General features: G+C 36.9%; 1 protein-coding gene across 2 annotated transcripts in view; it reads left to right on the plus strand.

Annotated features, from left to right (window-relative positions):
- Nucleotides 1-64: 64 nt before the first annotated feature.
- The window catches only part of Nr3c1 (nuclear receptor subfamily 3, group C, member 1 (glucocorticoid receptor)), a gene marked incomplete at its 5' end in the record, with an annotated part of 91,075 nt that continues 69,976 nt past the window's right edge, over nt 65-21,163 (plus strand). For both annotated transcript variants that reach the window (XM_005380692.2, XM_005380694.2), the window contains 2 exon segments: nt 65-448; nt 3,024-4,214. In XM_005380692.2, the coding sequence (XP_005380749.1) occupies nt 3,037-4,214 (1,178 nt within the window).

Below are 21,163 nucleotides of genomic sequence, written 5' to 3' on the forward strand. Positions count from 1 at the left end.
CCCGCTCGTCTGCCGCGGCCGGGCGGCCCTCTCGCGTGTCCGCGCTCCCTCCCCTCCTCCTCCTCCTCCTCCTCCTCCTCCTCCTCCATTTTGCGAGCGCGAGTCTGTGACGAGCCCGGTTCGCCGCCCGCCCGTCGGGGACGGATTCTAGTGGGTGGAAGGAGACGGAGACGCCGCGGCAGGAGCGACGACCTGGGACGCGGGCCGCGCGCTGGAGCCCAGGGCTCCGGAGCCGGAGCGGGGCGGGGGCGGCTCGTCCGCGGCAAATGGAGACTTTGTGAAATAGGGGCTCTTCCTCCGCCCTATGGAGAAGGGGGCGGCTGTTTACTTCCTTTTTTTAGAAAAAAATATTCGCCTGCTGCTCCTCCCGCTTTCACACGCTAACTTGTTTATCTCGGCTGCGGTGGCAGCTGCGGACGGCGGCGGGTGCGCGGCGCCCCTGCCCGAGGTAAGGGGGCTGGGTCGGCGCGCTCGTCCCTCGGGGCGCGGGGACCGGGTCGGCTCGGGGCCGCCGCGGCCGCCGGCAAACTTTTACGTCTCGGCGGTGGGGGCTGGGGGCCGGCGGGGGCCGGTGACGGTGACGAAAGGGCAGCGCGCGGTGACAGCGCTGGCCTCTTCCTCTCCCCGCGCCGCCCTGCCGTTCCCCGGCGGGGCGAGGGGAGGAACCTGAGCTCTGCCTGCGAGTGGAGCCGGGGCCAGCGGGCGGCTTGGGGTGTCGAGCCCCCGGCTCCTCGGCAGGAGCCTGATACCTTTGTTTTCCAAATCTCCCTTTTCAGTTCCTTCCTAAGGGCCGCCCAGTCGCCCATTTTACAGTGAACTCCGAGCCTCGGCGCCCCAATATTTCCTCTACCCTGGTGCGCCCCAGCGCGCTCGAGGTGGTGTCGAGGCCCCGGCGCGCCTCACTTCTGGCGGGTCTGCGCGCTGGCGCACGCGCGAGTGTGTGTGTGTGTGTGTGTGTGTGTGTGTGTGTACATACACTGGCGGCTGACAGCTTGCAACTTGGAGACTTCGGCCGGGGCTGGTGATAGCTGGTAGAAGTGGGCGTGTCGGGGAGAACGCAACAGGTCTGGGCACATTTTTCTTTGACGCCCCCCGCCACCCCTATTTGTTCTTTGCTGTGGCCTCTTTTACAAAAAAATAGGACTCTCTAACCGTAATAATTTGGTACTGCAATTTTTGACAAGTGTTAGTTTGATGTTTGAGGTTGCAAGCTTGATAACTTCGACCTTGTAGTATCACTTAAGACACCTTGGCACGGTTCATTAGGGCCGGTTATTGTGATGGGTTATTTGCAGTTTAAACTGGGGAATAGTATAGCTTGTGGGAGCGTTTTGTCTTAGGAAGTATTGTTGTGGTTTTGCGTTTGAAGACAGCTGTCAAAAAAGCGGAGTGGAAATTCATGAGGCTCTATTTGATACTGTACCTTGGGTTTAGAGATCCTCATCAAACAGGGCAGAAAAGCGGGGAGTTAAGCCCTTAACCCTGAAGATTCCAAGTGGCAGGTCCTCACCCCTTTCTCCGTTATACTCCTTTTCCAGGGAGGGCCAGTGACGTTTATGCTTCTTAGCGTCTTCGTACTAGAAAAGTTCCCTTTTATTGGATGGGATTTGACCGTAATGTCCCAGATGTACTTATCAAAGTCTTGCTATTCTTAAAACATTCTATTGACAGTGTATTACAAACTCAATCTTTTGAGAATAGGTTCAGAATTTGAATAGGTGAAGGTTTAGAATGCAAAGAAAATTATTCTGAACATTATATTGGATACTGTTTTATCTAGATGTATATGATGTAATTTTACAGTTGAGGGTTTTTTAATACTGAGATATTTGGAAAGGATATTTTTAGAGGTAAAAGTTGAGAGATATACTAATAGTATTTCTAGATATAAACAGTATACTCAGAAAATACTAGTACTTTTCTGAGAGAATAGTAGTAGAGGGTCTTTTGTGGGTTTTGTTTTGTGTGTACAGTAGTGGAGATTAAACCCAGGGCCTTCTCACTAAGCTACATCCCTAGCTTCTTTTTATTTTTTTATTTTGAGGCAGGGTCTCCCTATATTGCCTGAGCTGGTCTTCCAGTTGGGATCCTCGTTTTCCAGCCTTCCAGAGTGCTGGGATTACAGGCATGTACCACTACTGGCTTGCACTGAGTCTTAAACAATGTAAGAAGGAAATGTAGCTTAAGTATTAGTCTGAATTAAATTTAGATGTTATTGAGAGTTATGGTAAGGGCCCAGTATCTCTTGTCGTATTTAAATAAGCTAAAATTGTACCAAGACGCTGCTAGACACATTGTTCTGCTCTTTGTAAATTTTAGATGGCTTACATACGCAACGTATCTCACTTCATATATGCCAGATTTGGAGGCTAGGCAGTCAGATAGGAACATCCAGTAAAAAGTATGGTTAAAAGTAAGAGCTTTATTCTGGCCTATTAGAAGATAAGCAAATCAATATTGTTTATTTTCTAAATTAAACATGCATGACTCACCAGTGTGTCATGCTGGGATTAAATCTGTGACTGATAGGAGTTGAATTTAGGAGTGATTGGGGATCGAGAATTTGGGCACAGGATTTATCAAATGTTGTATATATATTTATGTGTCCTCAGAAAAGCCAACAGCTTTGTTTGAAAAGAGGTAGGAATTTTAATAACATTTTTTTGAAATTGAATAATATATCAGTTTGAACCTTTAGAATAATCCAATAAATTACAGCGTCTGTGATTAACAAAGCAACGTGTCCCTTAGTGAGTGGCAGAAGGAATAGCAAAGCTTAGTTTGATACAATTTTGTCCTCAGCTCTGCAGATGCACTGCATTGTACTTTTAAATGTGGTACACTGAATGGGAACGGGGGACATGCATGGCTTTCTGTTCTCGAAGATAGATGCTGTCGTTCTGATCACAAAGAATTTGCTTTGGAGTTAACCAAAAGGTTCATTTAACTGGCTGTTTTTTAACTAATTGGATCAGAGAGAATGTAACCTTATAGCTTATTATGTCTCCCTGTCTTTTCTTCAGCTGATATTTGCTGATGGACTCCAAAGAATCATTAATCCCCTCCAGTAAAGAAGTCCCCAGCGGTGTGCTTGATTCCGAGAGGAAGAATGTGATCGGTTTCTATAAAACCTTAAGGGGAGGAGCTACTGCGAATGTTTCTGCGTCTTCACCCTCACTGGCTGTTGCAGCTCAGTCAGATTCCAAGCAGCGAAGACTTCTGGTTGATTTTCCAAAAGGCCCAGGAAGCAATGCACAGCAGCCAGATCTGTCCAAAGCTGTTTCACTCTCAATGGGACTGTATATGGGAGAGACAGAAACAAAAGTGATGGGAAATGACCTGGGATTTCCACAGCAGGGCCAAATCAGCCTTTCCTCTGGAGAAACAGACTTGCGGCTCCTGGAAGAAAGTATTGCAAACCTCAGTAGGTCTACCAGTATTCCAGAAAACTCCAAGAGTTCAGCATCTGCTGTGTCTGGAACCCCCACAGAGGAGTTTCCCAAAACTCAGTCTGGTATTTCTCCAGAACAGCAAAACCTGAAGGGCCAGGCTGGCACCAATGGTGGCAATGTGAAGTTGTATCCCACAGACCAAAGCACCTTTGACATCTTGCAGGATTTGGAGTTTTCTTCTGGGTCCCCGGGTAAAGAAATGAATGAGAGTCCTTGGAGACCAGACCTGTTGATGGACGAAAACAGTTTGCTTTCTCCTTTGGCGGGAGAGGATGATCCATTCCTTTTGGAAGGAAGCTCAAATGAAGACTGCAAGCCTCTCCTTTTACCGGACACTAAACCTAAAATTAAGGATAATGGAGATGTGATCTTATCGAGCCCCAACAGTGTACCACTGCCCCAAGTGAAAACAGAAAAAGAAGATTTCATTGAACTCTGCACCCCTGGGGTAATTAAGCAGGAGAAACTGGGCCCAGTTTACTGTCAGGCAAGCTTTTCTGGGGCAAATATAATTGGTAATAAAATGTCTGCCATTTCTGTACATGGAGTGAGCACCTCTGGAGGACAGATGTACCACTATGACATGAATACAGCATCCCTTTCTCAGCAGCAGGATCAGAAACCTATTTTTAATGTCATTCCACCAATTCCTGTTGGTTCAGAAACTTGGAATAGGTGCCAAGGATCTGGAGATGACAACCTGACTTCCTTGGGGACTATGAACTTCTCTGGTCGATCAGTTTTTTCTAATGGCTATTCAAGGTAAGATTAATGCTTTTTTATTTTGTAACACTGGTAGTTTAAACTAGTTTGATAGATTAAAAATCATTTACATATATTCTCCAGATACTCATTTTCTTTTTGTGTATTAATAAGTGGGCTCCTGAAAGGGGGCATGATAGTGTAAATATATTAACCCTATATATCTACTTCAAGTTTTGTTGTTAAATATTGACATTCAGTATCCCATTGGCTAGTATTGAAAATTTTATTTGAAAACTTTAAAATAGTATTGCTAAGTAACAAGTATCTTATGGGGAAGTTGTGTAAGTTCAAGAGAGTTACCATCTGGTAATAGTGTAATTATTGTGCATGTTTATTTAGCTGTATTAGAATGTTACTGAATTGAAGTAAAATATACCCTTAACATAGACATAAAGAAAATGTGTGCTACTGTATTTTTCGTGAAGTATTAATTTGAGATTAAAAGATTAAAAATTAAAGGTATTAATAATAAACCCTATTCAAGCTGAACTTTAGTTGAAGAATTTCAGTTTAGAAATTGCTAAAGCTCTGCGTTATACAGTGTACCACATTATAGTATTAGACATAGGTGTTGCTCACAGCATTCCCAACCTGAAGTATAGAAGTTGAGTCTGCTGGTAAGGAATTGGTGGCAGTTTGGTGCAAAACAAAATTTTACTTTCAAATATTTCTGCAGGCTGTCAAGTAGATAATTGATGGCCAAAATTGTTAAGCTTCAGTTCTCAGGTGTTGTTGATTTTTCTTTTTCCTAAGTCATTTATAGGTATAGAGACATTTCTCTCCGACCTTAAAAAGGTCCTTTAAAGTAGAACTGTCAAAAAATAGTTCTAAATTTAGATATAATGTGTTGTTGGGGTTTAAGTTCTGTAATCTATATCCTTAAACTCAAGTCAAATGCTAAGATCGTATGTATATTTTAGGTGTGTAGAAAATATAAAAATGTGGATTGCAAGGCCAACATTGATTAATCATTTTTTAAGAAGCACAGCAGTGACTTATTTGTATGTAACCGTTCCAAGTTTTTTCTTAAATGTTAGTGATGTTCTTTTCTCTATTAACTAGTCCTTGAGCATTTTACTTAAAACTCTTTAAAATTATTTTTTCTGTGAAAGGTATTTTAATGTTGACATGCAAAGAAATGCCTCCGGACCTTTTGTAGGTAGCTTTTCTTATTAGGGAAAAAGTTTCGACTTAAATTTAGGCTATGGTGTGTTCTTCTAAAAGCCTTGTTTCTTATCACAAGAAAAAATACCTTGGTTCTTCTGTGTCTTAAAGCTACTGTGTAGTAATGCATTATTTTAAAAAATACTTTTATTTAGAACACTGTTTCAACTTTTCAACTGTTTCTGAATTAAAGGTTTTAAATTTTTCCAATAAGGAGATTTTGAGTTCTTACTGTATGTACAGTTGTTTCAAATACTTAAAGACATACTGTGTTTTAAATTTTCCAATATCAAAATGTTTACAGTGGATTTCATGTACTTGATTTATTTAAAAGAGTAAGTACAGTTGATTTAACTAACTGTAGGAAACTATTAAATTGACTTATAAAACATTAATTATACAAAGAAAAACAATATATTAAGGAAACTCTTTGTCCTGATAGTCATCATAGTAATATTTTCATTTTGTTATGATAAGGGAAAAAAAATCCATGAACAAAGCAATTTCATTCGTTACAAACTTTCAGTAAACCTTATAAAATCTGGAATTGCAGCGTAAGTCTTAGATGGGCATAGTTATGCTTAAATCATTAATGATAATTTTAATAATTTTATAATACTTTATGATCTACAAAGTGTCTTCATATTTTTGAGCTTTATAACTGTTATAGAGCTCTTTAGAAGTTTCTAACTGGCTCATGATATGATTATTTTTATGCTGATAAGTGATTTGAAATTATCACTAGTTTGTATTGTAGCAAACAGTGTAATAATACCTTAATAAAGGATAGTTTGATAATGTTTGCAAATATCATACATGATAGCCTTAAGTAAGCACTGATTACCCAGAACAAAGCTTCACCCAAATAAATTGAAACAATGTTTCTTTTCTAGCCATCACTGAATTAGTCTATTGTTTCCAGACAACAGCCCCCATAAAACTAAAACTGGTTGCTTTCTGTATATATTACATAACTTCAGCCAAGCATTAGCTCTGACCAGTGACCCTAAGTTATCAGCAACTAAATTAGTGCATGGAGGCAGAAACTTGATTGAATACTGATTTTGACCTTAGATGAAAAAGTACTAAATGACTTTAGTGATTCATTTAGTTTTTAGTGTAAAAATGTATACATTGTAATTTGATTTTTAAAATTGTTACCTAAAATTATTTTATTTAAAACTATTTTATTTTGAATTTTTATTCAAGACTCCCATTTTATTTAAAAAACTACTGTAGGAGATTCTCTTAAATGTGTCAACATACCACAACATCTAGTTAGCATATTAAATTGTAAAATTACGAACAGCATGGTTGAACACAGAAACACATTGTCCTTTTAAGGGTTAAGTTCATCAGTCCTAAAATAAGAGAAACCTTATTGATTCCCAAATCTGTCTCAAGTAAGTTAAACTACTTATTCTAAGTGAATGTGTTTTTTTTAAATATTTAAATTCAATAAGGTTAACATAAATACAACCTTGATGAAGGCACATTTCTGCAGGATTTTATTTTCAACATTGTTTCTCCTCGGCATTAACGGTAAAACTGCTGAAAAGAAACAGAAGTAAAGTTTTAGGTGGAGTTAGAACTTCTATGCTGAGATAATGTTGAATATTTATTGCTAAAATGTTGACTATTTCGTGAAGGCTGGGGTTATTAGAACGATGCAGGAAAAATTCATAAATTTAGTCTTAGGTTGAGTTTAGGGCTCTGGTTATTAGTACTTAATAAGACTACTTATTTAGGTAGATTTAAATGTCTCAGTCATACATGTTTCTAATTTTAAGTAATGAAATTGAAGATTTGTCCAAACACAGGAAAATGAAGCAAATTCTGTCCCTTTTTCACTTTTCTTATTAAAAATATTAAGTTGAATGTTTTCTGAGAAAGGGAGGAAGCAAAAAGGAAGAAGCAATTTTGTTCGGGGTATAATTTCCCTTCTTTTTGATAGATGCTTTTACTACTTCTGTTTCCTTTTTCCTCTCTTTCCAAAGATTTTTGGATGTTTCCGTGACTTTCTTGTTTGGTATTTCTGATATGATTTAAGTAAATGCTAGGAAGTTATTTCTGAATATGACTTGCTTTGGGTATACATTTATTTATTGTTGCTTTATGATGAAATCTTTTCCTTTTTAAAAGAATTTATATTTTGTTATGCCTGTAGGATTGATTTAAATTTTAGGAAAATAATGTATTCAGGTGTGTCAGTTTAGTGTCAGTGATTAATACAGAAATGTGTGAGAAATAGATTTTGTTACTTTTTGTGATGTTTGACTATATTTTCATAACTGATAACAGTTTGAATTCATAATGCTGTTTTGTGTCTGTTTGTGTTACAAATATTTTAATCTGACCACTTCCAATATATTATTGAATGTTTATGAATTTTAGACCAGATGTGTGAAATATACCTTTGCATAAATGTAGATTAAATATTAAGTGCAAATCATATTAGCAGTAAAATTAATATGTGAGTAGAGATCACTTTAGAGGCCTTTTGAGGTTTTAATGGAGAGATTGGATCAAAATAACATCATGAGTGCCTAATGTGAAAGACAGAGTATCTGCATTTAATTAGTTGTATAAATTTTAATTTACGCTGGCCTGCAGGTGATTGAAATAGCAGTTATCTTAGAAAATGTAAATGTCATTTACATTACATTTAGAATAGGTTTGAGGAACCGTTCTCAGAACACATTTTTTTCTGGCTTTAGTGATTATATCTAGTTTAAAATTAGTAGTATGTTCGCATTATGTCCTGTGTGAGCAAATTAAATAGGCAAAACAGGTTTGTGTTGAATAGCATTTACCCTTATGGCGTCATCCTGGTAGTGCTTTCGTCAAAAATAATGGTATACTGTGATTTTTATAGGCATTTCATAAGTTAATGGGCACTTGCTTCCATATTTGAGTCAAGTACAGTGTGTATATATTGGTGAACCCTGTTGGATTAAGTTTTCAAGAACTATTTTGTAAAGTTAAGCTGTAACTGGAAAAAAAAATCACTGACCTTACTGAACAAAGGTTTTAAAAACCCATGCATTTCTTATATCTGTAGCTTTAGAAAGCCAACTATTTTTCTTACGGAATATTCTACCCAGGATTTGTATTTTTCAAGTAAGCAAAAATATTCCTAAGGAGAATTGTGAGTTTAACAAAGGTTCATTAAAGCCAGGAGTGGAGTCTCACACCTATAATCCCAGCATTTAGGAAACTGAGGCAGGATTGTTGAGAGTTTTAAGGTCAGCCTGAAGTACAAAGCAAGACCCTGACTCAAAAAAAAAAAAAAAAAGAAAGAAAGAAAGAAAGAAAGAAAGAAAAAAAGCCCATTAAGCGTTCCTTTCCTTTTTGAACTGCATGTGGTCATTCCTTCTCTGCTAAGATGGATTAGGGTGTGACTAGCAATGGTGATTCTCTTCACTTTACATATTACAAAAAAAATTATAACATTTCAAAACTAGCTGTAGACAGTGGTTTCAGCCTCCGGGGGTAAGGGGCAAAGAGTGTGGTGGAATGGGGAAAATATGTTTAAAAATACCAAGAACAGTTCCAAAAACCAAAATTTGGATCACCTGTTAGGAATTCAGAGGTTTAAGAGAAATTTGGGACTGCTTATAAAGAGAGGGCACTGACCTGGGACTACAATGTTTTTTTAATTTAAGGTGGAAATCTAAAGCTGATCATAGTAATATAAGCCTGTTATATTCTTGTCTCTTGCTATATTTTATTACCAAAATAGGAGGGGGGGAGCATTTTCCTTCCTTTTAGCTTATTTCTACTAAAATCTAGTCCATATTTGTCCTGCTTTTATTTTGGCAGCTGTTTAATAAGTGAAAATCCAGTGACTTGAATGCAGTTGAAATGGTGATGTCTTATTTGATATAAAGATTTCATATTTCATAGTGTACTTTTACAAATCTTGTTCATTGACTAGAGAGTGCAATACTTTAATAATATACTCCTAGGTGTTATGTATTTTTTCTGGTAAAATATTGACGAAATTAAATTCTTAATTGACGGTAAGTAGGCAGAATAAACTATAGGGTTCCGCAAGGGCTGAACACTCATTTAGACTATATTGCAATGCAGTCCTTAAAGTCAATTATTTTGAGTGAAAATATGTCATCCCTGAATTTTGTTTCTGGGTGGTTTAAATATTAATAGCTTGTCTTGATATAGCTGTATACTTAAGCATACTTGTTCATAGTAACTCAGCTATTAATTTTGACTGCCTTAAATTTTTTATTTTTAGCAGGCTTCAACCATTTTAAAGTATATTATAGGGGCTGGGGATTTAGCTCAGCGGCAAAAGCGCCTGCCTGGCAAGCGCAAGGTCGTGAGTTCGGTTCCCGGTACCGGAGAAAAACCAAAAAAAAAAAAGTATATTATAGTACAGCAAGCTTAGAAAAAGTACCTCTTATTTTAGAATATTTTTTTCCATCCTCACTAAAGGGTACCAAAGACATATATATGGAGAGAAAAAGGTTTAACAATATGTTTATAGTTTACATATTGTTTCATGTTAAATTTTTACTTTTGTAACTAATAATTTGAAAGTTCAATTTAAGTGTACAGTGTTTAAGACTTTTTTTGCAATAAATGTTAACTTTTATTTTTTAATAATGTTAGCCTTTATTCTAGTAGATTTCATAATTTTTCATAATATTTAGCCTGGGCTATTATGAAAGCATATTTGATAGCCAAATTTTGAAAGCTGTTGTGAAATGACATTCAATTTAGTACATGATTTATTATTTCATGCTGGTTGGGGCAGTGCTATGAGTTATAACCTTGTGATTGTCACGTGTTGAACATTAAAGCTCTACCAGTTTGTTATGTACAGTTTCATGTTGTTTTAATGTTTTGTTTGTAGTTATTGGGAATAAGAGCTTCCTTAATTTTAAGCTGCAGGATTTGGTGCCCCCCAACTCTTCTGAACAATTTGATTTAGATATTCAGTAATAGAAATACTGTAGTAGAACAACAGTGAACTAAAAATGAAAAGACCTAGGTTCTAAGGCTGAGCTGAGCCAGTCAGCTTTAGGTAGTAAGCTTTAGGTAGTAACTTTAGGTAGTAAGGTATTTTGGGGTCAAAAATACTTTCTCTTTTCTTTTTTTTACAGCTGTTGAACTGTTTTCAAAATATGTGCGTGTGTTTACCTAAAATTCCATGGTCTTATTAACCTATGAATTTGGTGAGGAAGTAGTTGGGGTATACTAAAGTTGGTTTTCAGACGTTTTCTTTATACATTATCAAGTACAAGACAAAAAATGAACTCAGATTTGGAATTTTATAAAATACTTGAAGTTTATGGTTGGTGGCCTTTAAAAGTCAAATGTAAATAGTGCTGCTGTTAGCACCTAGGGAATGGGGCTTTTGGGTTCTCACACATTGTTTCATGTATAATTGTTTTTTAGATTATAATTTAAAATGACTTGACAGCTCATCTTTTGCCACCCCCACATCTTTTCAGGTGCAAAATCAGACCCATAGAAAGGAGTTAAGGTAGGAATACAAAATTAATTAGTGGTATGGCCAAGTTGTATAACTCAATTCTCAGTATTGAAACTCCCCAGCAGGCTAGTAACATCTACATAGGTCTGTTGTAGAAATCTGAAGACAAAACAGTTGATTGAAGTAGTATTGACTAGCCTAGGTGTGTTACAAAAATACTGTGAGTAGATATACAATGTCTGTATTTCCTATACATTTTGTTAACCTTTTCCCCCATTAATGCTTGAACATTTTGTGGCAACACTGTGCTCATTCAGCACTTTTCATGCATTCAACTCACTTCACTCTCTTAACTCTGCAGTATACGAGATATGATCAAGCCTTTGATCTGCAGGTTCTTGTAGTCTGTTGTCTTCTGCCACAGTTTCAACTTCCATAAAATTAAAGTAGTGAGAGCATCCAGTATTTTTCCCTGATGACAGAATTTTTGAATAGTATTTTGAATATTACAACTGATTTTTTAAATGCATGGTAGAATGTTTAAAGCTCCGTGAAATCCCACCCACATCAAACCAGCTTGATCTATACTGGCTAAGTAGTTATGCTATCGGTGTCTGTGGTGTAGATACTTCCTATCTTCAAGCACTAGGAATTTTTTTTTTTTAGTTTGACTATGTGCAGTCCCAAAAGGGTCATGAGTCCATTTCATGAGGACTCAGAAGGTTGAAAAAACTTCAGTAAGACAAATTTGGTGGATTAAACTAAGTATCTTTTATATATGCAAATATATATAAGCAAGTATAGAAACAAGTTAAATGGCAGCTTAAATTGGTAAGCATACCAGCGTAAAACATTTGTAGACAGAAACTTTAAAAATTTTAAATAGAATATTATGTAAAATTTGTCATCTGGAATCCAGCAGGGTTTATTAACAGACAAAATAGGACTATAAAATGGATTACTTTTTTATTTAAAAAAAGAAAACCTAAAATGAATGTTGTATTTCTAAGCCTCTACCTTGAGAAACTATGTGTTTCTCTTTTGAAACTGCCCTCTGAAACACCTTCTAACCCAAGAAAATCAAGCTCACTACAATATAGAAATACATAAATATTCTTACTTTATCAGAAAATTTATTTCCATACCTTATTTCTGAGACTCCAAAAGAATCAAGTATTTTGAGAAATTTAGAAATTTAATACTCTCTCAAATGATACTGTTTTTGTTGAAAGAATTTAAAACAACCCATGTAGGTATTTCTACAGGTGTTTAATCCTATTTAATCCTATTTTAAATATGCCTGAAAGAAATGCATAGCCACCAACAGTGACTGTTCTAAAATACTGAGGATGTTCAGTGTTTAAATTCTTTTCTGGGGGGGTTTTTTTAGTTTTTTTCCCAGTACCGGGAATCGAACTCACTACCTTGCGCTTGCCAGGCAGGCACTGTGCTGCTGAGCTCAATTCCCAGCCTCAGTGTTTAAATTCTGATTTGTGGTTTTTTTTTATTAAGAAACATAAACAGCTTACTTCCTTTTCTGGACACAGTGCACAAAAAAATAGCAATTATACACTTTCTAAGCCTGATCCCCCTGCCCTATAAATGTTTATGTTCAGTAAAGGTGGGCCTGCCTTTGACTTGGACTTCAGGGAAACTTGGTGATGGTAGATATAAAGTAAATATGTGAATTTCTATAACAGTCTTTAAGGCAGTTTAATTTCTCATTTCAGTTCTTTTTGTGTATTAGGGAATTAACTGTTTGACATATGTTATGGCAGTAATCACATACACTAGAATTTACAGCCATGAAATAGTTTTGTTTCTTTTTTCTTGTCGCACCGGGGATTGAACCCAGCGCCTTTGTGCAGGACTACATGCCTACCCTCTTCTAATATTTTTTTTTTGAGACAAGATTTTGCTAAGTAGCTAAATTGCCTGGGCTGGGCTCAAATGTGTGAACCTCCTGCCTTTGCCTTCTGGTAATGGGAACTATAGATATGTGCTATCATGCCTGACTTATAATAAAGTTTAACAGAGAGTTATCACCACAACATAAAATCCATGTATTTTTGTTTGGTCCTCATAGGCTGAAAAGAAAATTTTGTTTTTACTGACTTTAAAAAATGAAGAATTTAAGTTGTTAGTACTATTTTCTCATTTATTTTTGTGTACATTATTCACAAAGGCTAGGATTAGAGTAGATCCTAGCCTTTGAAATCATGAAGATACATGCAGTGCTTCTGAAAATAGGATACACCTTTAATACCCAATAGTGCTGAAATTTTTTTGAGAACTTCTTTGAAAATAGCCTGTTAAAGAACTTTTAAAGTTTTTTTGTGTTTGTACTAAAAGCAGCTTATTTTTTGAAATAGCTACCTGTTCTCCTCAAAAGTTGACTTACAAGTTTCATTAGCCAAGAAAAGGGGATAAAAAGCTAGCAGAGAATACCAGACATTTTATACTGTCTTATTAGCCTTGACTGTTTTACTTTTGTTCTATTAGTAAGGAGAACTGGCAGGTTTTTCTGTTAGGTGGCAAATCCTTCTTACTACTAAAAACATCATGAAGTTGGTGTTAGTGTGATCTATGGATACTAAATTTTTAATCCAAGAAATATTTTTAAAAGAAAGAAAAATCGATGAAATAATTTCTAATTCAGTACACTAATGACTAATGATAAATGTTATTTAACAGAGCTGTACAGTGCTTTTGTGGTACCACAGACATATTTAAGAGAGAAAACAAATTAAGGAAACCAGAAGGAGAAGTTAGACCACCTATAAAATGAATTAAAATTCTAAGTTTCTGTTCTAGTAACTGGCTAAGATTGATTTCGATATGTATAAATGCTTCTGTATGGACAGAGAAATGCAGAATGTAAGTAGCCTAGCTATGTTACTAAGTGGAAGAGTGGTGAAGACATAGCCTAGGAAAAGAGTTCTTAAAATGGGTGGAGTGGGAAATTAACTAGATGATCTCAAAGGTCCTTCCGGTGGTACGTAAGCGTCAAACACATATTGAGCTAGGAACTGGGTATACTGAGATGCAAAAGATAAAAATCCTCAGTCTTTGAGAGAACAAGTTGGTGATCATCATAACACCCCTCCCCACTTTTGCTTTTTGAATGTGCCCTTGAAGTAGCTCAAGCTCCTTCCTGGAAAGGCATAACTGATGGATTAAAGTGTAGGGATGGATGGGAAATGAGAATTAATTCAGCCATTTGGAATAAGAAAGGGAGTAATGAGGAGTCTTGGACAAAGAAGGAAAGGTACACATTTGAAAGTAATACGTGCATACTGTTATCCTAAGCACTGTGTAGTACAAAAGAAAACTTTCAGTGTTATCTCACCCTAGACGTGTGGAATTCCTTTGCCTATTTAAAGACTATGTTTTTATTCCCTAGGAGAACTATAGTTCTCTTTCTAGGTCCCTCAGTGCATTAGCCAAGGCTGAGGTAGTTTGCCTGGAATGCTTTTCCAAAATATCCATGTCATTCACTTTCTCACTTTATGTCCCCACTTAAATGCTAACTCCATGGGAGAGACTCCTGACTGCTTTATATGAAATGGTAGCGTCTTTCACACATATTTCCTTACCCCTGACATGTATGTAATTGTTTATTATGTCTTCTCTGCTTCCTGGCTATAATGTAAGCTCCATGAAAGTGGTCTCTTCTTTCTTGCTTGCACCTATTTCCCAGCATCATGAAGAATGTGTAGCACACAGTAAAGCCCCAATAAATGTATATTGATTAATGAATAAACAAAACCTGACGAATAAATCGATATCTAAGAATGGGCTATACCTGTAATCTTTGCAGAGAAAGGAAAATGTCAGTAGATAGTATTGGTAAGGTGTGACAGCCTGAGTTATCTTCCCCAGATAAAAAATCAGTCTTACAATTGACAGTGGCTTATGTATATGGACAGAAAATATACATACATTTTCAGTTGTCATCAGTCTCTAAATTTGCTCTAAGACTTTGAAACAGATATCTTTTCACAGTTGCCTAGAACTCTGGTGCATTTATCATTGAACAAAATAAGATAACCAAAACTTGGAAATGGTGAGTTTGAGGGGTTTTTGTTTGGTTGGTTTTTCAAAATCTTGCTCAAGATTATGACTTACAGTAATTTTTCACTATAACACCTTTTATAGTAGAAGCTTTCTTTGTTTTCCATTTATATAAGAATTGAGATTATATTCTAACAGATAAAGCTAATGTGTGCATTTAAATTGCATTACCTAGAAAGTCAGGCAAGAGATTGATTTGCTTGTTTAACATGCATGTTACACATTACACAGGAGAAAGGGGTTTTATTTTTCCCAGGATTTCTAAATTACCTTTCTTTAGCTTACATTTTAGATTTGACTTACTCTGTCCATAGTCTCTACAAGTAGTTTAAAAGGCCAGTAGGGTAAGTTTATCTCTTTTAAGAGTCGTAGGTGAGTACTTAAACCTACTATGGCAAACACAGTCACTGAAAAGATAAAATGTAAGGCAGTAGGTGTTAGCTGCAGCAAATCAGATGAGGTAATTTAAGAATGAACTCCTCTGGTGCTGAAGAAAAAAAAAGGAGAGGACCAAGGACAGGAGTCTGGAAAGCATCCAAAGAGAGTAACCACAAAAGTTACTGAATGAATAGCTGGAGAATTAGGAGACAAATGGGGCCAGGAGAGAGTAGTTTATGCTATCACATCAACTTGGGTAGTAGAAATAAACAGTGTATCATAAATATCTGAGTTATTGTTGTTGAAGCCAATCTTTAAAACATGCAAACATTCTCAAAAGTCAAAGGCAGAGACATTAATGAAGTTCTAATATAACTATAATTTTTAAAAATCTAAATTTGAAATTCAGGTTAAAATATTGAAATAGATAAGAAACCCACATCCCAGGCCACAAAGGTTCTAACACTGGATTAAGGGTAAGGGACAAAGACTGTAAGTCAGGAGGGACTTAAGTTTCTCTTTCTTGAGAAGCCAGCACAACAGGAAAAAAACAGGCACACCCTAGCTCAAACTTTTATTGTTCTTATCAGTAGTCTCCTAATTGTTTTCTTAGTTTTCATCTTTCATAATCCATTTACAGTGTCCTAAGAATAGTGCTTCCAATATCATTTCCCTAATCAAAAAGGATGTCTGGGGGCTGAGGATATAGCTCAGCGGCACAGCGCCTACCTGCAAGTGCAAAGTCGTGAGTTCGATTCCCTGTACCCCCGCCCCCCGCAAAAAAAGGATGTCTGTGGTTCTGTTGATCACAGCATGGTGAATCTCCATTTTCTTTCTACCACAGCCCATGTGCCAGATGATATATGCAAGTAGCCATGTGAATTCTCTGTAGCCCTCGGAAGATTTGGGGTGTGCATAATTTCATGCAACCCTCTCTTGATCTCTTACTCAAGAAAGCATATCTGAGTACAGATGAACATTATATGAATAGTCTGTGAATTGAGTTTTCTAAATTCATTATTTTTGCAAATTCCTCTTTAAAATTTATAAAAATAATATGTTCATTCCCTCTAGTAAAATTATATCAAAAGTTAGTAAGCTTATTCGTATTGCTTCTCTATTCCTCTTTTTCTCCTTTATCACCCTTTACCCTTGACATTTCTCTGTAGTTGCTTAAGCATAGGCAGATACATATAAGATGTTCTGGCTTGTCTGCTTTTAAATCAGAATGGGATCATCTTATACCCACTTCTCCATAGTTGCTTTTCTTACCGGACAAGTACACTCTGAATATCCTTCCAGAGCTACAGAAATGGATCCTGTTTTTTAATAGTTGTACAGTTGAGAAACAAAAATTGAGGTTGTTTCATGATTTTTTGCCACTGCAAACATGGCTGCAGTCCATACTCTTTTTCTATACATCCTTAAAAATTTGTTTCTAAGTGTAGATTCCCTAAAAGTAGGTTTGCTGAATCAAGGGTATGTATATTTAAATTTTAATCGGTATTTCCAGTTTTTCATAAGGATTCCAGCAAATCACAGTCTCACCAGGCAGAATTTAATACTCTTCTTTATAAAGAAAATAAAAATATATAAGCCAGTATTACTCATGAATTCCTTGATCACATGTCATTGTGCCTTGTGACATAGCTGAAACCTCGTGCAGTCTGGAATCCAGGATCTACCTCTCATAACACTGGCCACTAGACCAGTTGAATGTCAATGTATACATTTTCCTTTGTTACCCAACCTGTAGAATCCTTTCTCTCATCTGATGGTGTCCTGGGGCAAATGCTTGACCATGTAGCTTTATTCCTGACTCCATGATTAGTATCTAGTAGGTACCCACTAGATGTCTACTGAATTAATACTGTATTTATATATATAAATAATACATGAATTTTTTTTTTTTTTTTGGTTTTTCTCCGGTACCGGGAACCGAACTCATGACCTTGCGCTTGCCAGGCAGGCGCTTTGCCGCTGAGCTAAATCCCCAGCCCCATACATGAATATTTTGAGTATGATAAATATTTAAAATATAAACATTTTGTATATAAATATTATAAATGCATGAAATGTATTTTTTTCCTTCATGTACATTACTGGGGATTGAACTCAGGCCCTTTGCACTGAGCCCATGTTTAATTTTTGTCTTGAGACAAGACCTCACTAAATTGCCCAGGCTGGGCTCTAACTTGTGATCCTCCTACTTTAGCCTTCAAGGATCTGGAACCCAGCTTTGATCCCTTTGCATATTTCTAATTTACCTTTTAAAGTAGACTCAGTCTCCTTAAGGACCATAATATCTAGCATTCAGTTTAGGTTGCCTATTTGAACAGAGAACCACAGAGAGAAAGAAACAAATAGCGTGGCTTTGCCTTTAATACATACATTTCATTCCTTTTAGGGAAAACTGGAACTAATATTAAGTATCCAGAAACAACAGTAAGAATAGCATTTGTACTGAGTAGTTATTGTATATAAGGCACAATTCAAGCACCAAAGGATTCAGCAGTAAACAAGATCAGTGTTGTCTCTGCCTTTGTGGAGCTTATGGTCTAAGGATATTATATTTAGAACATTCATCTTTTTAAAAATGGTGTCCAGTTTCAGTCTGTCCTGCAGAGGCTGTGGAATATTTATCTGTTTGTTCAACATTTACCTAGTACATACTCTGCCAGGAACTACAGAGAAAGTCCAAGGGCACCAGACCTTTGCTGGGAGATGGCAAACTGATCAAAGGTGAGTGCTTGTGGGCAGAAAGAAGGCTTACTTTCCAAACTAGCCTCACTGTTTCTATATATGCTCGCAGAAGGAAAAGGGTAGATACAATGATTAACGTTACCATTGTGTTACCAGAACGTTACTGCCTTCCTTCGGTGGGGAAGGTGTCAGTCCTCATCAGTGTAACCTGTACACTAGGAGTAAGCACCTATCATTGCCACAGCACCATAGAATTCCAGTTGAAGCTGTTCTCGATATCTAATCCGAACTTTTCATATGAGGGAAGAAAGTCACAATACAATGAGTCTTAGATTGTGAATAAGCATTAGGTCTCTGCAGTTAGATTTCCCGAATATGAAACTGACTCTTTAACATCTGTGTGAGCATGACCAAACTTCGAACCATATGAACCATCAAATGTTCACCTTTAAAATGGGCATAATTAGATGTGTCTGTAAACCTTGCAATGTGGTGTTTGGTACTTACAAAGCACTCATGAAATGTCAATGACTTGGCTTCAGGTTAGAGGGCTCCTTAAAGTTTTCTGCTTGAGAATTCTGTTCATTGTCCCATATCACTCTATTCATAAGTCTTTTTCATTAATTGATAGTTCTCAAACTGACTTTATTATGATTTTAAATTTTAAACTAAGTAATTAAGGTTAGGTAACTATAACTGTAGTAACTATAACTTTAACCATTAGATTTAGGTTTTAGCTCTAACTTTGAAGAGGAACTGAAAAATGCACATGTGATAAATGTTTTGTTAAAACAAATGCTTCCCATCTGGCTCATCCCATTATATGCCCCCATATACCCCATCACATAAGTTTCTCTTCTCAGTAGTAATTCGTCAGCAACTTGAACTTATTTTTTTGTTGTTGTTTTTGTTTTTGTTTTTCTTCCGGTACCAGGAATCGAACTCACTACGTTGTGCTTGCGAGGCAGGTGCTGTGCCACTGAGCTAAATCCCCAGCCCCCAACCTGAACTTCTTAGGGATTTGAGGTTAAGGTAAATTAGAATAACTGAAGATGAGCCAGGCTTGATGGAGTACAGCTGTAATCCCAGCACTCGGGAGGCTGAGGCAGGAGGATCACAATGAGTTTGAGGCCAGCGCAGGCTACAAAGTGAGTTCAAGGGCAGTCTGAAGTGCATAGTAAAACCCTGTCTCAAAAAGACCAAAAAAAAAAACACTGAAGAAGAGCAGACCATTCCTGTCTTGACAAATTCTTGGGGTACTAGAAATAAGTTCATTGCTTTTGCTATTTCCCTTTGAAAGTCTTATTTAATACTAAAGTATTAACCCTCATCAAAGGTGTTGTTGTTTTGTTTTGTAGTTCCAGATACTTAGGAGCCTGAGGAAGGAGGATCACACATTGAGGCCAGCCTAGCGTATGCGAGGCCCTGAGTTCAATTCCCAGTACTACCAGATTAAAAAAAAAAAAAAAGGAGGGGGTCATTCTCTATAATTCAGGGTGAATTAAATCCCCAAATTAAAAAGACTTCGCTTTTTTATTTGTATATGTTCGCAACACATAATTTGCATTCTCTTTAGGACACTGGAACATACATACATCACATCTTGATCATTTTTACTTCTCCAGTCAAAACCCCCACCCCACCCCCCTGTTTCCTTCTTACTTAGTTCTCGTTACCTCCTCAGAGTCTACCTCCATTTTTCTACCATCTTTCTTTTATTTTGTTCTTTGTTTATATTTTGGATCTCTCATATTGGAGAAACCATTTGATATTTAACTTTCTGTATCTGAATTATTTCACTCAACATTATGGACTCAAGGTGCATCCATACACAGTTGAGTTAAATTTATCCTTTATGGCTGAGCAGTACTCCACTGTGAATATATACCGCATTTTTGTTTTTCATCTGTTGATGAACATATAAGTCACTTCCAAGATTTAGCTGTTCCAAGGTGTGGTGCTGCAAACATGGTATGCACGTGTCACTGAAATACGTCTTTAACTCTTACCGAAGTCACCCACAAGAGGTATAGTTGGGTCAAATGAAATTTCTACCTTTAGTTTTTTGAGGAATCTCTATACTGATTTCCATTGTGGTCATACTAGTTTATGTTTCCACCAACAATGTGGAAAGATTTCTCTTTCCCCTCAATCTTTGCCAGCATTTGTTGTTTCTTGCATCCTTGGTAATAGCCATTCTTACTGGACTAAGGTGGAATCTCAGTATTTTGACTTGTATTTCTCTATTTCTGCTGAACAGTTTTTCATGTACCTTTGGCCATTTGTACATCTTAGACATGTCTACTTAAGTTTTCCAGTATTTAGCTAGGTCTTTTATTCTTGATGATTTAATTTTTTTGAGTTCTTTAAGGAGTAGCTAGAAATTTTTTTCTCATTCTGTAGGTTGTCTATTCACTCTGTTGTTTTGCTGTGCAGAAGCTTTTTAATTTGAGGTAATGTCATTTGTTGATTTTTCATATTTTATCTTGTGCTCTTGGGGTTCTGTTCAAGAAGTCCTTGCCTAGCCTGTATCTTCAGAAGTTCAGTGGGCTGGGGATGTGGCTCAGGTGTAGAGCTTTTGCCTTCATGCACAAAGCCCTGGGTTCAATCTCTACCACCACGTACACCAAAAAAAGTTTACCAATTTTTCCTTCCAGCAGATTCAGGGGTTCTGTTTTTATATGTAGGTCTTCATCCATTTTAATTTGATTTTATTACAGCATGAGAGATAAGGATCTAGATTCATTCTTTTGCATATGGATAGCCAGTCTTCCCAGCACCATTTGCTTCAGAGGCTGTCTTTTCTCCTGAGTATGTTACTGGTCCCTTTGTTAAAGATCAGATGGTTGAATGTGCCCGGGGTTGTTGCTGCATCTTCTATTTCAGTGGTGGCTGGAGCAGGCTGCTTGTTATTGAAAGCTCTGAATGGTTGTTCCTTTGGTCAACACATCTATTTCTGTGGTAGCAGAAAGCTTTTTTTATTACAATAACTTTGTAATATAGCTTGAGGTCTGGGATTGTGATACCTTTTGCTTTGCTCTTGTTGCTTGGGATAGTTTTTTGCTGTTCTGGGTCTCTTTTGGTTATGTATAAATCTTAGAATTGTTTTTTCTAGTTCTGTGAAAAATGCAGGTGATTTTTGATTGGAATTCTATTAAAACTATATGTC

Source organism: Chinchilla lanigera, unplaced genomic scaffold, assembly GCF_000276665.1.
Source record: "Chinchilla lanigera isolate Chin_1 unplaced genomic scaffold, ChiLan1.0 scaffold00014, whole genome shotgun sequence".
NCBI lineage: Eukaryota > Metazoa > Chordata > Mammalia > Rodentia > Chinchillidae > Chinchilla > Chinchilla lanigera.